The sequence below is a fragment of the Hemitrygon akajei genome, chromosome 4 (assembly GCF_048418815.1).
Source record: "Hemitrygon akajei chromosome 4, sHemAka1.3, whole genome shotgun sequence".
NCBI classification, from domain to species: domain Eukaryota; kingdom Metazoa; phylum Chordata; class Chondrichthyes; order Myliobatiformes; family Dasyatidae; genus Hemitrygon; species Hemitrygon akajei.
The window spans coordinates 83,874,675-83,893,127 of NC_133127.1; the positions used below are offsets into that span (position 1 = coordinate 83,874,675).

An 18,453-nucleotide genomic window follows, 5' to 3' on the forward strand; every position below is an offset into this window, starting at 1 on the left:
CGCTGTGAGGAAGCCGAAATTTAAATGCGGCCGGAGAAAAAGGTTCGAACTAAAACACATTAGCCTGTATGGTCTTGTCAAAAGGGTTAACTACCTGTGTAGCATTAAAGAATTGGGCGGAAATTCCCATGATGGACTAGGTTGGGGACACGGAGTTAAGAGAATAACCCTCATGGAAGGGAAAGGCGGGAGAGTACCTCGCCAAATTACTCAAGTTTCCCAAGGGGGGACTCCCCGGGAAAGAGGCAATGGTCAATAGAAGTTGTCATTTTTAAACAGCGACGCTGGTTGTACAGGTTTGCGCCCAAAGCCTGTGCATAATAAAGACAACCCCTTTGGAGACCTGCCGGTGAAATAACATGACCAAAACGATTAGTATTTGTATAAACTTTTGTAGATGCACCTAAGCTAAGATCACACCTCCTTAGTTGTGTTGCTGAAGAAAATAAATAAAAATAGGTGGTTATTGAGCTGAAGTTTGATGCTACCAGACTTTAGTACGGTACGTGAGGTTAAGATATTAAAGAAAGGGGCACTGTAATTGTTACCTGTTTAGATACTGACTGGAATGTATAACGGTAGTACTCTGTGAAGAGAAAAGCTTGTGTAGTATGTTAGAGTCCAGAAAAAAATCCTGTACCAACTTTTTAACTGCTGGTAAAAAACTTTTAAGAGGGGAGGTGTTATGACCTCAGCCCCCTCCTTTGTGAGAATCGCAAGAGAGAGAGAGAGAGAGAGAGAGAGAGAGAGCCTTACGGTTTGGAATGTGGGCTGGTCGCTCAACAAGACAAAAGCCTTGGACATAGCCATTGTCTTGGGAGACACCTTTGTGGAATAAGGAACTGGCCTACGTGCAGACCCTCAGGGCAAGGTGAGATGGGTGATGGGGGAAAAGATTGCCTCGCCCCCCCGACCCTGATGGACATCGACAACCCTGCCAGTCCAGATAAAAGGTGGGCTGCCGAGGCGGGGCCTCAGACGCACCAGAAGACACGCTAGAAATCCTGCAACAGCGTTTCGATAGCGACAGCCGGTGGTGGGGTTCGTGTGCGTCTTTTCCTTGTCTGGGATTGGCGACCTCACCACGGAAGAACGGCTCAGCTACAGGGGAGGCCACAGATGAGAGTCCATTCCCCAACGAGACTTCCGACGAACCGAACTCCAACAGGTTGGAAAACCTGTCGGGTAACTGTTTCATTCAATCTCTCTCTCTTTCTAACAAAAGTGCACCAACGCAACAACACAACAGACGACAGCTGGTGGAACTGCAGTGGCCGCAAGAGACTTTCAGATATACAGCGAACAATATATACATTACCCCTAGACAACGATAGAGCTTATTTCTGATTGATTATTACTATACCTGTGTTTTAGATTGAGTTTTGACGACGTATATGATCTGAATGTTTTGTATTAACCATACGTTTGTGCCCCTTTATAAATAAAAACGTTTGAAAATAGTAGCACCAGGCTTCAGCGGACCTATCTATCTTTGCTGGTAAGTCACCCGGTTACTGGGGAACGTAACACTATAAACAGCAACTACTCTAAGGAAAAAGAATTTATTTTCTGGGTTGCATTTTTAAATATATAATTATAATGTCAAAGTTGAATATTTAAAACAAAATGCAATGTTTTTCAGCAGAATAAGAATTCCACATAGCCTGTATACTTTCCATTGCTATGGATAAAAACACTGACACAGTTTCACACCAATTTTATTGCAAATAATACAACTCTAAAGTATATCCTATCAGAATGGATAAAGATACTCATTTGCTATACTGTATATTGGTTCATTTTTGTGGAAATGTATTAAAATTGTTTTTCAGTGTTCCAATGAGAGAGGGTTTGTTAGTTGTTTGCATGGGATGAGATAAAAAGTGTGGAAGCTTAAGAGAAATACTTTACTATTGTAATTTTAACATACATAATTTTAGCCCAAGTGAGTCTATTTGTATCACCTTAGATTGTCAACATTGACTTAATTTGATCATGTCAATAATCAAAACCTGTGAATTGTCAAGTCAATGAATAATCAAAGCCTCAAGAGATTTTGCAGATGCTGGAAATCTTGAGAAACACACACTCAAAATACTGGGGGGATTTTCAGGAAGTCGGGTAGCATGCACAGTGGGAAATAAACAGTGGATATTTCGGGCTGAGACCCTTCATCAGGACTGTTAATCATCGGGAAATATAATAAAAATTTGATTATTTGGAATATTTCCTATAATTACCATCCAGTAATTTTAACCAGTCTCTATATTATTTTACTTAAGTATATATTTAAGAAATGTAGATTCATCCTACAGGTTTTTTTGAAATTTTACACCATCCTTGCTATTAGTTAAAAATGCTCTCACCAGATTTTCTTAAAACTCTGCTCTGTAATGTGAATCAGGCTTGCTGATGCTAAGCAAGAATTTTCATTGGCATAGCCTTTTATATTCTCAGGACAGCCTTAAAATTTGCAGCCAAGGAGTAAACATCATTATATTTTTACGCTGTATCAAGCCTATTTGTGCACAGATCTCAAATTGCATCTTACTGGACAGGGAATCTGGTTTTAATGATGCTGGTTGTTAGATGAACATTGCACCAACTATTGAGATTTAATTTGTAGGGCACATTTATGACTAGGGTTTCAATTAGACTTTTCATTGGAGTGACAATATTCCTTTCCAGGAGCATCATGGAATTAAACTCAGGTGCTTTGAATCCCAGCCAGAACTGCTCTAGTTCATCAATAACCCAGTGAACTTTCATAATACTACTGAAGGTGTTAACTTCCTGGCTGTTCACAGGAGTGTTTATTTCTAATTTGCCATTTATCCTTTATTTAGTTGAGTGCAACATTAGTGTTTTCAGTTCCAGATACCATCTTCAGAAAGAATAATAAACCTTAAGAAAGTTTACTAAGATAGTACCAGAGACGAAGTGCTTCACATGTATCAGGAACACAGAATAGTACACTATACAGATCCTTTGGACCATGATATTGTGCAGAACAATTAACTTACTCTAAGATCAATCTAACCTTTCCCTCCCCCACAGTCCTTCATTTGTTCTTCCATCCAAGTCTCTTAAACACCTCTACCACCGCCCCTGGCAGCTACCTACAACTGTGTAAAAAAAACCTACCTCTGACATCCCCCCTACACTTTAGTCACTTTAAAATTATGACTCCTTGTATTAGCCATTGCCATCCTGAGCAAAAGTCTCTGGCTGTCAATGTCCCATCTAATTTTTTTTAATATACAGCTGTGCAGGCCAACTATTTTTAAACGGCCCGAAAACTGCGCGGCAGTTAATTGCTTTTTTTATAATATGCATACTAGAATATGAAAATTTTCACATCAAACTAACACAAACCACAGCACAAGTTAATATTGTCAGGCAGTCAAAATAACTGACAGGCACAATGACAAAACGTTTCAAAAACACAGTGTCAGTATTGAGCGGGGTGGCTGCTTATTAACAATCAGCTACTGACTTCCATTCTGCGTTGTTAAAAATTCTAAGTCTTGTAACTTGAAACATTGACAATATAAATACATTGAAGCTGTAAAATGTTTCAATGATTGTGCTACGTTTATTATTTATAAAATTTATGGAATATATTCATTAATGCACAATTTCAGGATATTTCAAAATTATATTAACATATAAAAGAAAATTCCAGCTGCACAGTAACAAAGGCTGTGTATGTGGAAACATTTCAGTTACTGCACAGCCACATATCCACAGAGCTTAGAGGGAACAATGCTGGCTGTCCACTCAATCTTATCATCCTGTAAATCTCTAACAAATCACCTTTCTTTCTCCTTTATTCTGAAAAGAGAACACCTCTAGCTCACTTAATTTATCCTCAGAAGACATGCTCTCATCCAGGCAGCATCCTGATAAATCTCCTAGGCACCCACCTCTAAAGCTTCCAATTCATTCCTATAATGAGGCAACCACAACTGAACACAATACTCTTAAGTGTAGTCCAACTTGGGAGTCCTTGTGCAGGATTCCCTAAAGGATAACTTGCAGATTAAGTCAGCAATGGTGAATCTGTGGAATTTATTGCCACAGCCATCTGTCGAGGCCCAGTCATTTAGGTATATTCAAAGCAGAGTTTGATGTTCTTGATTATTAAGGACAGAGCGGGGTTGAGAGGTATAATATTAAGCCATGATGGAATGGCAGAGCAGACTCAATGAACTCCTATATCTAGTGGACTAACAAATGTTTTATAGAGCTTAACATTCCCTCACAGCTCTTGAACTCAGTCACACAACAAATGAAGACCAACACTAAATAAACCTTCTTAACCATCCTATCAACTTGCACAGCAACTTTTGAGGGATCTAATGGATACAGACCTCAAGATCCTTCTATTCCTCCACACTGCCAAGAATCAACCATTAACCCTGTACTCTGCCTTCAAGTTCGACCTTTCAAAGTTTATCACTTCACAGGCTTCCAGATTGAAATCCACCTGCCACTTCTCAACCCAGCTCTGCATCCTATCATTGTCCCAATGTAAATTAAAACAAACCTCTACACCATCCACACCACCACCAACCTTTGTGTCATTCTGTGTCAACTTTTAAAATCAGGCACTAAAATCCACTAATAACTCCTCCCACAATCTTAATCTCTGTAGCCAGTCTTGATTGACCCAACTCACTTTTTAAAACTGGTGCTAAAATGTTAGAAGCAGATGCTGTTCTCCTTTGAATAGAGAAGTAAGGGGAGATTTCATACAACTTTATCAAAATCATACTATGTTTTGATCACGTAAATATGCATTCTGTAAACAAGTTTCCATTAGCAGAGAAGTCACCATCTGGAGTACAAGAGGTTTAAGTCATTTTAAAAATATCTATAAAGGAAGCAATTTATTACCATTTGGTTTATAGAAATTGATTCAATAGCAATTTCAACCAGGTATATGAAAAAGAAAACATTGCTGCTGAAAGGAAATAGGACTAATTTGTTGTCCCCCCCCCCCCCAATAGATGGAATGAGATGGACTGAATGCACTCTCACTCCATGAAAACAGATAAAAATTACATTTTAGATGCTCTATTAAACAATGTCTGTGCATTTCAGAGGGTGTGAAAGCAATCTATTTGAGCTGAGTATATTTGATTCTGTCACTGAGATAAATTTAGGAAACATTAACACTGAAAATTTTGTTTCCTGTGATGCTTAGCAGAGGCCATTAATCAGTGCTCACATGAACAAGGCTCCTAGAATCTGCCCTGCTCAAGTTTCCACAAGGGAATGCCCATTCCCTTTTGCAGTCAAAATTCACTATTATGCCTCTCTGGTAACTTAGTAGAAAATGCTCAGGAAAAACAGCTGTTTGTTTTTTGTTGCCACACTTTTACAGGATTCTTAATTATTAGTGTGGAATTAGGCCATACTAAAGAAGCAATTTAGTTTCTTTTAAATACACAAAAAATATATTTTCAGTTTACTCAGATATATATTATTCTGAATCAGTCACAAACGTTTCTTCAAAATAGCTTGGTCACAGGACACAGAGCACATGCTTCAAACTTGACAGTGCAGAAAAAATGCTCCAATCCGCTAATGCATGAGACCATAAACACAAAGGATTAGAATTAGGCTATTCAGCCCATGAGCATCCTTTGCCATTCTATCATGGCTGATTATCCCTCTCAACCCCATTCTCCTGCTTTTTGCCCATAACATTTGACACCAAGGACCTATCAACATCTACCTTAATGAACTATCCTGTACAGCTGTCTAAGTGAACACATCCTCTCCACATCCACTCTATGTAGGCCTTTCAACATTCAATATGTTTCAATGAGCGCCCCCCACCACCATTTTTCAAAAACTCTAACGAGTACAGACCCAGAGCCATCAAACACACCACATAGATTAACCCTTTCATTCCTGGGATTTCTCTTGTGAACTTCCTCTGGATGGTCTCCAATACCAGCATATCTTTTCTTAGATATAAGACCCAAAACTGCTCACAATATTGCAAGTGTGGTCTGACCAATGCCTCATAAAGCCTCAGCATTGCAGCCTTGCTCTTGTATTAAGAGTCCTCTCAAAATCAATGCTTACATTGCATTTACCCTCCATACCACCGACTCAAACTGCACTGTCGGTGGTATGGAGATCCTACATGAGGACACCTCTGATTATTCTCTTCCCACTTAGAAAATAAAATAGAACATGCCTTTATTCCTTCTGCTAAAGTGCACAATATTCCACCTGGCACTTATTTGCCAATTCCCAAATCTGTCTACATCCTTACTGCTTCCTCAATACTACCTAGTTTATTTCAGTTGTCTTCTATCGGTTTCTAAAAGCTTGCCAATCTTCTACCTTCCCACTACTTTTATTAATGCATTACTCTTCTGAACACCATCCATTCATATTCACTCTTTGGCTTAATGAATAATGGGGTTATGTTGGCAAGATATTTTGCAGGTGGCCAACAGTTTTAAATTGGGAAGACTGGTCATCCTCACCTGAACCACACTACTTTTCCATAATATTTGAATGCTGGTGGCTTGGTTTATTATGTGCCTCCAAGTACCCCAAAACCATATCCTTAATAAGGGGCCCCAACTCTTTCCAGCCACTGAAGTCAGGCTAACTGAGAGTGACAAGGTATTTTCACAATAATAGCAACTGGAAAAAAAGGCAATGTAAATTTACATATATCTCAGGATCCATTCTGATGTTAATGGAATAAGTATAAAATCTCATCTAACAATAAATCACAAAAAAAAATAAGCAAGCTGTGGTAGCGATGAGTCAGAACAGCTTCACCACCAATTTTTAAAAGTTTAATCTGACTGCTTCAGAATACATTCCATTTTAGGAAAAACATGACAAAATATTTTAATGAGAGATTGGAGAAGGTTAACAGAAAAACTGTGGCATTCAAAGCTCTTGCACATCCTGTTCACTATTCTCCAGGAATAGCATTTCACCTATAAATTGGTATGTTAAAACTATTAAGGAAATGTACACTTGCTCAAGAATGACGTCTGAGGTATTAACATTTTCACCATGTGTACATCTACAGCGAATGTGACAATCACATTATTCAACAGTTGGCAGGGCACCTTTTCTTAAAAGGACATTTTCTCATTCTTTAATGTTCTGAGACATCATCTTGATTCTGTATTTTTTGTAAGTCTACTTCATCTGTGTTTCCTTTCTGGGTAGAAATCGAATCTTTCACTGAGACTTTCTTCACTTTGATGTTTGGGAGCATTTTTAGGTTACCATCCCATTCTCTTAAAAGGGAAAAATAAGATCATTAATCAGGATCATTTACATAAGATAATTTACATAACACAAATACTGAATACAAGCTGATTTTATGCAGTATCTTCCATTATTTACCAGTATGACTCAGTTAACATGCTTGACCCAATATCCACTCCAGCAGCTTGAGGATGAAATATTTGCTCTAGCATGGCCCTGATGGAGTCTTCAATGGGTGGAAAAGAACTATGGTCCAGAAGAGACACTGGACAAAAAGAACTCAAGTAATCTAGAGACGTACACTTCAATATTCTAAATGCAACAGTTCAATTAGCAGCATCCTGGTCTTCTACTTGAAAATTCTTCAATCCATATAACTTTATATGACTACCAGTTTTTTGCCCAGATAGAATGTGGTTGATAACGTGCAAAGTTTTAGATACTATTCTGAAGGTTCTATGCAAGCAGAATTTTAGCTTTGCTACAGGCATACAATGATAAATTAATAATTACTCAACCTTGGAAAGAAGACTGGTAATTTACAGTGTGATAGCATATACTCTAGAAGTTAATATTAAAGAGTGGGTGCAAAGCACGCAAGCATTTAATTTTTTAAAATTAGGTAGATCCAATTAAGTTCTCAGGAAACATCCTCACACTGCTCTTTCCAAAACTTATCATTACAAATTTATAACATCTAATCTAATTAGAATTAGAATACAGCAGGCTTATGAATGGTTTCCATTCCTGGCAATTGTCCACAAGCCAGAAATGAACAATTACCCCCAAAAATACAAACACATTGCCTGAAATAGCTGAGCCTCCCATTCCTGATACACTACTTCATTTTCTCAGTCCTGCTTCACAATCATCATTTTCTATTTCATATTGCATAACACTGCATACTCTTTCGAGGAAATATTCAACGAAACATTTATTTATTGAGATAGACTACGGAATAGGCCTTCAAGCTGTGCCACACAGCAATCCCTGATTTGACCCTAGCCTAATCATGAAACAAATTACAATGACCAATTAACCTACCCACATCTTTGGACTGTGAGAGAAAACCAGAGCACCCAGAGGAAACCTACATGGCTACTACAGGGAGAACATACAAACTCCTTGCAGATAACGGCAGGAATTAATCCTGGTCGTTGGTGCCATCAAGCATTGGGCTAACCAGAATGTTACTGTGCCGCCCCCAATTATGCTCATCCTATTGGACTTCAACTACTGCACAGAGTTTTGTTATCTTCAGAAGTTTTCTGATGACTTTGCCATATTTGGATGCGTCAGCAAGGGAGATGAGGCTGAGTACAGGGCTACGGTGGGAAACTTTGTCACATGGTGTGAACAGAATCATCTGCAGCTTAATGTGAAAAAGACTAAGGAGCTGGTGGTGGACCTGAGGAGGGCTAAGGCACCAGTGACCCCTGTTTCCATCCAAGGGGTCAGTGTGGACATGGTGGAGGATTACAAATACCTGGGGATATGAACTGACAATAAACTGGACTGGTCAAAGAACACTGAGGCTGTCTACAAGAAGGGTCAGAGCTATCTCTATTTCCTGAGGAGACTGAGGTCCTTTAACATCTGCTGGACGATGCTGAGGATATTCTACGAGTCTGTGGTGGCCAGTGCTATCATGTTTGCTGTTGTGTGCTGGGGCAGCAGGCTGAGGGTAGCAGACACCAACAGAATCAACAAACACATTCATAAAGCCAGTGATGTTGTGAGGATGGAACTGGACTCTTTGACGGTGGTGTCTGAAAAGAGGATGCTGTCCAAGTTGCATGCCATCTTGGACAATGTCTACCATCCACTCCATAATGTACTGGTTAGGCACAGGAGTACATTCAGCCAGAGACTCATTCCACCGAGATGTAACATTGAGTGGCACAGGAAGTCATTCCTGCCTGTGGCCATCAAACTTTACAACTCCTCTCTCGGAGTGTCAGACACTCTGAGCCAATAGGCTGGTCCTGGACTTATTTCCACTTGGCATAATTTACTTATTATCATTTAATTATTTATGGTTTTATATTGCTATATTTCTAAACTATTCTTGGTTGGTACGACTGTAACAAAACCCAATTTCCCTCGGGATCAATAAAGTATGTCTGTCTGTCTGTCTGTCTATCATATTCTATACATAAACTGATGGAATGTATACTTTATCCAGTTATTAACATATACATTAGGTAACTAGTTTGCACATCTGTAACTAACTGTCCTATCTTGATAAAACTTAAAACTTAGAGGAATTTGCTTCAAGTTGGACTTCTGCAACCCAGGAAGCCCATGTGGCTTACTTCTGTTATTTATTCCACCCAATCTTAAAAGATGTTTCAAACAATTGTTAAGAAATTTCATTTCACTATATTTTAATCCATGACTAGCCCTCAGATGTCAGACTTTACAAATTACTGAGGCAATTCTCAAGGCTTATTATATTTTTAAATTTGTTGGTTGAAAATTGAGGAAACAAACTCTAATACAGTATAAACATACCTGAAGACTTTTAGGTGCTTTACATTGATAATATCAGGAATTTCTGTGGAATGAACAAACACAGTAAGTCAAATGTATATGATTTTAAAAAAAATTACAAGGCATTTTCTCTTCTTTCAAAGAAATGTTAAATTTATCAATCACTGCCAAATCTTACATTTTAATTCCAAATGCAATATTTAATATATTTTCTGCAGTTTTGGCCACCATTCTGTGGTACAGAAGGCAAGCATTTAACACGTTTAAACCAAGAGTGGCAAAAGACACGGGCTTCTTTACTCTGGACTACAAAAAACTATTAAGGCAGCACTCAAGCATCAAGCACCCTTACAGAATAAACAACAAGATGTTCAAAATTACCAATTCTAGAATCCAAAAAAAGAGGCTTATTAATGGATTTACTTGTTTTAAGTAAATAACAGTGAATATAGAGAAAGAACTGCCTGTCAAGGCAGAAAGGATTCAACAAACTTTCAATACTATTATCTGAGTGACCAGGCAATTAAATGCATTTTTAGGACCTTGTAAACATTAGGATTCTCTACACAGTGACTCCGTGGGTCACGAAAGGCCTAACTTATGGATATCAGCCCTTATGGAAATTCCCCCATCAACTTTAAACTACTTTTAAGAAAAGAAAGTTATCTATAGAAATATAAACTTCTAGAGAAGTAGCAACTGGTTAATTCAAAAAAATATAACTCGTCTTCCAATTTTACATGCAACCACCACAGTGTAGAATTTGGAAGTAAAATGTAAAATTTGGCAGTGATTAATAAATTCATCACTTCTTTGAGAGATCACATCAAGCAGATACATTGTCTTTAAGAACATAGCAGATGGTTCCCAGTGGGAGGCCACTTAAGAAATTTGCTTTGGAAACTGACATGGAAATCTCTTATATAGCACTTCATCAATCAATGTAACAACTATTGATACTCCAAGACTATTGAAACCAGTCATTAGACGTAAGACAGATTCTACATCATTGCGACTTACACAGGGAAAAACAATAAATAAACGTTAATCAACCTCACTGAGTTGCTCATATGAAAATGTTGGTTTACAGATAATTCTCAACAATGGAACCCTTATCTAATCTGGGACTGTAATTTTGTAGATTTTTCTAATTTTGTAATTTTCTTATTTTAAATGTTTTTAAAGCAGAACAATATCAGCATTGCAACATGTTGTACGCCAAAATTATCAAAAAATGAGTTTCCCATTCAATGGTTATAAAACTACTTTGATCTAATCCTGTATTGCTCCTCCTTTACACTCTTACCATTCAGGAGAAAAGCTTACTTCATTTTAATAGATGGACACTTAGAAAGAGCACAGTTAACGCAAGCAATCTATTTATTTGAGCAAAAATAGGAAATTAGAAATCCTTAATGCTACCAAACGAATCTGCAAACATTAGGCAGGCAGCATTTCAAAGGATAATTGCTCATCAAATTCCCTTTCCAGTGATTCACATAAATGGTATGAGTACATGCCGTTCTCCAGAAATGGCAATTATATTGATATTTAATGGGTACACTTCTGTATAGCTTTTAGTATGGAATAAATTGAGACTCAAAATGTGGAATTTTTTTTAACATAAGTAAATAGATTATGCTAAGACGCAAGTGCTCAGTCATTGTTGAGTGATTCTTAAGCCTACACCATTTTGTACTACAAAGAAGTGCCAACTTCATTTTAATTCTTTACACAAGGCAGGATAAATGATGTGTATTGACAACGAGGAATAACGTTTTATAAATGTGTATGCGGTTTTGTGGCCCATATTCAGCTGCACTAGATTTTTCTTTATGTCCAATATCCTTTAAAGTAAAAGCTATGCTAACATTACATAGAATAATACAAAAGAAAGATAATCAAGACAAAGAAAAGCATGCTTTTGTGCAGAATTTGATCCCCTGACATCAAATTTATAACAGTCTGGAAGGAAAGTATTTAATTTTTACTCGCAACGCAAGACATTACAAATATGGTGAGCTTGGAGGTCAAATATTTATCATTTTAAATTTAAAGGTAATTTATATTCTAAGGAACTATTAGCCAATACATTATATTGAAATTAAATTCTGCCTCAAGTTAAATCTTCACTTCCAGCAACATATTATGCACACATTAATAAATCTGACAAGGGTGGTGGGGCAGGTAGAACTTTGACTTAAGTTTTTTGCAGAGATGAAAATTATAAATTAAATAAAACTTTCAGACAGTCAGAAAATATTGCAGACATCGATTCAATCAAAAATACCCCATCCATTACAAAAATATTGATCTTATCTTGCATATTTAGAAATAATCACTTCAGGACAGAAACAAGACAGAATTGTTTTCTCCTCAAGTTATGATTTACAGAATTTTTCAAATCATCATTCTTATGCACAACTGAAGCTAAAATGAAAGGCCAGGCTATTATTTCTTAAAGATTAATACAAACATTCCACTGAAGAATGTTAATGGAACATTCTAATTTAGTCAGGTATTGGATTGTAGATTCATTACTGATTCATTAATTCAGTCTAAAATATATTTGGTCTGCAAATACAAGTGCCAATAGATCAACAGGGGACCATAGGTAAAATAAAAGGTGAACTGAAGAAGAAGAAATGCTTGCAAAAGAAAATTATCAACCAGAACAAATCATCAAGGCATGAACAGGCAGTAAGAAACATATCAGCCAAATATTAGCATATCAAAAGGAACTGAATGACACAATCAAGGTAGAGATAATAACTGCATTCCCCAAAGGTGATTGCCATAAAAGAATTCTAAAATGACAGAAAACATTCAAATTAAAAAGAGGCTTGCCCAACAATGAAATCTGATAAACTAATATTCTTCCATGAAAGTCAGGTTTAAGCTTTAAATGACAAAGGCTCGTCCATATTTCTGAAAGTGATAAAACAACGATAAAAGCCATTAACACTAGAAAATCTGCAGATGCTGGAAATCCGAGCGTCACACGCAAGATGCTGGAGGAACTCAGCAGGCCAGGCAGCATCTATGGAAAAGAAAACAGTTGACGTTTTGGGCCAAAACCTTTCAGCCATGCTTTATGTTTATTCAGGTGGACATGAGTATACCTAAAGGCACTATTTACTGTATCTCAGGATTCTGCTACAGAATGGAAAGTCTGAAGCATGAAAACTATTCATTAAAAATTCAGCATATACAGATACAAGAACACTGTTATATTCCAAATACATTCCAGCATTTTATTTTTTTGATACAGACCTCAATGCCGGTGACAATTCCCAATAATTTAAAACTATACCAATATCACAAGAATAAAAAAGAACAAATACTAATTTCCTCTCAGTGCTGGAGTCTTCATCATGAAGAACTAAAAGGAAAATGTTTTGTTTTCTTCAGATCTCCTTTAACAAGTGAAAAAAAACGGTTCTATTTATCACAAACACTTACTCTGATAGCACCGAAGTAGCAGTCTCACTAACACAGAAAAATAACTAGATTAGAAGTTAGCTGCCAAATATCTGGCTATGAAATTTATTACTTTTATCTACTGTCAGTTTAAAATAAATGAAAAATAAAATGAAAGTAGATAATCAATACAATTAACAGAAACCATTCAGATAGATCTAATGAAACATTACATCTACTCAACTTTATAAATAACCCTATTTTGTTTTATCAGTCACTAAATCATATTAGGTTAATCTTTTAAACGTAACTCAGTCAGACATCCTTTCCAGCAAGTCTGTGATCATTCTTTTCCTTTTCTCCCCTTACCTCTTATTGCTCAGATGCCAGCAGACACAATGGAAAGAGCACACTACTCGCAAACTTTCCACCCACCCAACCCACCTCTTCCATCTGCAACTGCATGACACCCAGGATACCGATGTTACATAGAAACATAGAAAACCTACAATGCTGTGCCAAACATGTACTTACTTAGAAATTACCTAAGGTTACCCATAGCCCACTGTTTTTCTAAGCTCCATGTACCCATCCAAGAGTCTCTTAAAAGACCCTAACGTATCCACTTCCACCAGTTGCCGTAAGCCCATTCGACGCACTCACCGCTCTCTGCGTAAAAAAATTACTCCTGACATCTCCTCTGAACCTTCTTCCAAGCGACATAAAACTGTGCCCTCTTGTGTTAGCCATCTCAGCCCTGGAAAAAAACCTCTGACTATCCACATGATCAATGCCTCTTATTATCCTGTACACCTTTATCAGGTCACCTCTTGTCCTCCACTGCTCCAAGGAGAAAAGGCCAAGTTCACTCAACCTATTCTCATTAGGCATGTTCCCCAATCCAGGCAACATCCTTTTAAATCTCCTCTGCACCTGTAAAGGGGGTTTCTTCTTTTTCTTTGTTACTGTGTATGTAAACAAAATGGCTTCTTTGTTTTGCTAAAAGTAGGAATGCTTCTTTGTTGCAAGAGAGTGCTGGAAGCTTGTTTGGGTTAAAATTTACTGATAACGAGAATTGTATTCCTTTGTAAGCCAATTGGGATTAATGTTGTTCTTTCTTCTGAGTCTGTAAGCTATTGTTGGCGGGCTTTTGGGGAGTTCGGCGCGAGGGGGTGAGAGAGAGAGGACGTGATGCTGTAAACTGGGTGAGGAACGGACCCCAAGCGGGGGTCCAAGGCCGGGAGGTACCCTGAGGAGAGGAGACGACGATAGATGTGCTGGGTTGACCACTTCGGGTGGTCCTGAGCTGCGAGTCGAGGAGTTCGGAGGGGATCGAATGGTGGCCAGAAGACTTCAGTAATTGAGCTCCAACGGTTGTGCACGAAGTGGTTTGGACTTTGATAAGTTTGGCGCCTTTTCTTTATTGTTTTTCCTTCATATATACTGTATCGTTATTAATTACTTAGCTATAGTAATCTTTATAAACTGTAATCATTTAATTGCATATGGTGTACTGTCTGTTTTTAGGCGAGGCGGGGACATCACACAGCATCCACACCAGCTGATTACTCAGTTTGGTGGGGCCGAAGGCTGCTCCCCCTAGATGAGAACGAGCTGAGCGAGCCTGAGGCGACCCAGGGGGTTACATCGTGGGGTGCTCGTCCGGATTGATTTCTGTGGAAGCTGTGTGATCGCCCTCTGTTAAATTCTGTCTGCGGCAAAGAGCTGGTGTGCCTTTCTGGGTGTGCGATTGCTGGTTATCACTGCATGTGTGTTGGGTGGGGTGGCTGCTATTGGTAGCCCGGAGGTCGTTGTTCGAGTTCAGACTAGCGCTGTCGAAATGGTGGTGGGACCATGGGTTATCCGTACTGTTTGGAGAGTGAGGAGTGACAGGTTGGGATGTTTCAGCAGTGGTAGGCTCCGTCCGGTTGTTGGCATAATGTCCAGCCCTAAAGGGGCGGAGTGGACCTCTCAGTTGTTGTGTGAGTGGCAGTGCTTGGCTGAGGGAAAGCAACAGGGATTGGTTGAAAGTTTGAGTAGGCGGGCTGGTGGCATTGTTAGAACTGTCGGGTGCAATTACCTCGAGGTGACAGCTGTCGGTTATGTGAAAGTGTGGGCAAATGCGTGTGGTTCGACTGGAAGTCAAATGCCGCAGCTGGGGGGCTTACCATATCTGTGGCAGGAGATTGGTGGCAAGTTTTTAGGGTATCCCTTTTGGCTAGGGGGGCAGATAAATTGCTTGCAGTGCCAGGGGGATCTGTCAAGGGGCTCAGCTACTCCCTCAGTTGTTCAGCTGATCCGAGAGGTGTCGGGAAACTTAGAGGAGGCCCAGTGGGGGAACAGCTTGGGGTCTCTGGGGTAGCACGTTCCCAGCAATGTACCAAGGAACTCCCGAAAGGAACAGACCCTATTCCTGAAGGCTTCGGGGGACCACGCACTCAGGTGTCGTTATGGATGGATGGAAGCCAAGTTAAAGCCATCCTCGACACTGGGGCGCCGGTTAAGTTGCTGTACAGTTTGTTTTATAACCGTTATTGGAAGCATTTACCCTTGACGACATTGAGGGCACTGGAGATTTGGGGTACCAGTGCCGGTGATTATCCAGACGACGGTTGTTGGTCAGTGAAAATGGAGTTCTTAGAGGCCAATGTGGGGGTGTCTGAGGTTCGTGAATCGTTAATGCTGATGTGTCCGGACACTGTTGAGACGGGCAGCGTTTCGGTTCTGGAGAGGACCAATACCCTACTGGTGCGCTTGGGGGCCTGCCTGGAGGAGGCGGGTGAGCATTGTTTGGAGGCATTGTCGATGCACCCAGAGTTTCGAGCTGCTTGTGCGGACGTGTGTAGCAGCATTGGGCCGGTACCGAATTCAAACAAGAGCCAGTGGTGGTACAGCCTGGGGGAAGTATCTGAGGGTGAGAACGAGCTGAGCGAGCCTGAGGCGACCCAGGGGGTTACACGCCCTTTCTATTATTTCCACATCCTTCCTGTAGTGAGGTGACCAGAACTGAGCACAGTACTCCAAGTGGGGCTTGACCAGGGTCCTACATAACTGTAACATTACCTCTCAGCTCTTAAACTCAATCCCATGGTTGACGAAGGCCAATGCACCATATGCCTTCTTAACCACAGAGTCAACCTGCTCAGCAGCTTTGAGTGTCCTATGGACTCGGACTCCAAGATCCCTCTGATCCTCCACACTGCCGAGAATATTACCATTAATACTATATTCTGCCATCATATTTGACCTACTAAAATGAACCACTTCACACTTATCTGGGTTGAACTCCATCTGCCACTTCTAAGCCCAGTTTTGCATCCTGTCAATGTCCTGCTGTAACCTCTGACAGCCCTCCACACTAACCACAACATCCCCAACCCTTGTGTCATCAGCAAATTTACTAACCCAACCCTCCACTTCCTCATCCAGGTCACATAAAAAATCACGAAGAGAAGGGGTCCCAGAACAGATGCCTGAGGCACACCACTGATCACCAACGTTCATGCAGAATTTGACCCGTCTACAACCAATCTTTGCCTTCTGTGGGCAAGCCAATTCTGGATCCACAAAGCAAGGTCCCCTTGGATCCCATGCCTCCTTACTTTCTCAATAAGCCTTGCATGGGGAACCTTATCAAATGCCTTGATAAAATCCATATATACTACATCTATTGCTCTACCTTCAACGTCACATCCTCAAAATATCCAATCAGGCTCATAAGACACGACTTGCCTTTGACAAAGCCTTGCTGACTATTCCTAATCATATTATGCCTCTCCAAATGTTCATAAATCCTGCCTCTCAGGATTTTCTCCATCAACTTACCAACATCTTAAGTAAGACTCACTGGTCTATAATTTCCTGGGCTATCTCTATTCCCTTTCTTGAATAAGGGAACAACATCCGCAACCCTCCAATCCTCCGGAACCTCTCCCGTCCCCATTGATGATGCAAAGATCATTGCCAGAAGCTCAGCAATCTCCTCCCTCACCTCCCACAGTAGCCTGGGGTACATCCTGTCCGGTCCCGGTGACTTATCCAACTTGAAGCTTTCCAAAAGCTCCAGCACATCCTCTTCAAGCTCTACATGAAGAGTAATATCTACATGCTCAAGCTTTTCAGTCCACTGCAACTCATCCCTACAACCGCCAAGATTCTTTTCCCTAGTGAATACTGAAGCAAAGTATTCATTAAGTAGCTCTGCTATCTCCTCCAGTTCCATACACAGTTTTCCACCGTCATACTTGATTGGTCCTATTCTCTCATATCTTATCCTCTTGCTCTTCATATACTTATAGAATGCCTTAGGGTTTTCCTTAATCCTGCTCACCAAGGCCCTCTCATGGCCCCTTCTGGCTCTCCTAATTTTATTCTTAAGCTCTTTCCTGCTAGCCTTATAATCTTCTAGATCCCTATCATTACCTAGTATTTTGAACCTTTCGTAAGTTTTTCTTTCCTTCTTGACTAGATGTTCAACTGCCTTTGTACACCATGGTTCCTCTAACCCATCATCCTTTCCCTGTCTATTCCCCATTAACATACCTATGCAAAGCTCCACGCAAGTATCCCCTGAATATTTGTCACATTTCTGCTGTACATTTCCCTGAGACCATCTGTTCCCAATTTATGCTTCCAAGTTCCTGCCTAATAGCTTCATATTTCCCCTTACTCAAATTAAATGCTTTCCTAACTTGTCTGATCCTATCCCTCTCCAATGCTTTATGATTACTATCTCCAAAATGCTCTCCCACTGAGAGACCTGACTGACACCTGACCAGGTTAATTTCCCAAAAGCAGATCAAGTACAGCCTCTCCTCTTGTAGGCTTATCTACATATTGTGTCAGGAAACCTTCCTGAATGTACCTAACAAACTCCACCCCATCTAAACCCCTTGATCTAGGGAGATGCCAATCAATATTTGGAAAATTAAAATCTCCCACCATAACAACCCTGTCATTATTACACCTTTCCAGAATCAGTCTCCCTATCTGCTCCTCGATGTCCCTGTTACTATTGGGTGGTCTATAAAAAATACCCAGTAGAGTTATTGACCCCTTCCTGTTTCTAACTTCCACCCACAGCGACTCAGTTCTGTTCTCTTTTAAAAGAGAAAACAGGGAAAGAGTGGAATTTGTTCCATTATGTCCAAATGTAAAACTACAATTAAAGGATATTAGTTTGGACTGGGAAGACTATATATTTTTCCCCACCCCTTCCTCACCAGCACTAACACCACTTAGGTTTTCCTCATCATCCTACCTCTCAGCACTAACTTATACAAC

General features: G+C 39.7%; 1 protein-coding gene across 1 annotated transcript in view; it reads right to left on the reverse strand.

The window, feature by feature from the left end:
* Positions 1 to 6,816: 6,816 nt before the first annotated feature.
* tma16 (translation machinery associated 16 homolog) overlaps positions 6,817 to 18,453 on the reverse strand; it is a 31,464-nt gene continuing 19,827 nt past the window's right edge. The window contains exons 6-7 of the mRNA XM_073042979.1: positions 9,772 to 9,814; positions 6,817 to 7,286 (exon numbers count right to left, since the gene is read on the reverse strand). Of these exons, the coding sequence (XP_072899080.1) occupies positions 7,142 to 7,286; positions 9,772 to 9,814 (188 nt within the window). The 3' untranslated portion in view covers positions 6,817 to 7,141. The remainder of the gene's footprint in view (positions 7,287 to 9,771; positions 9,815 to 18,453) is intronic.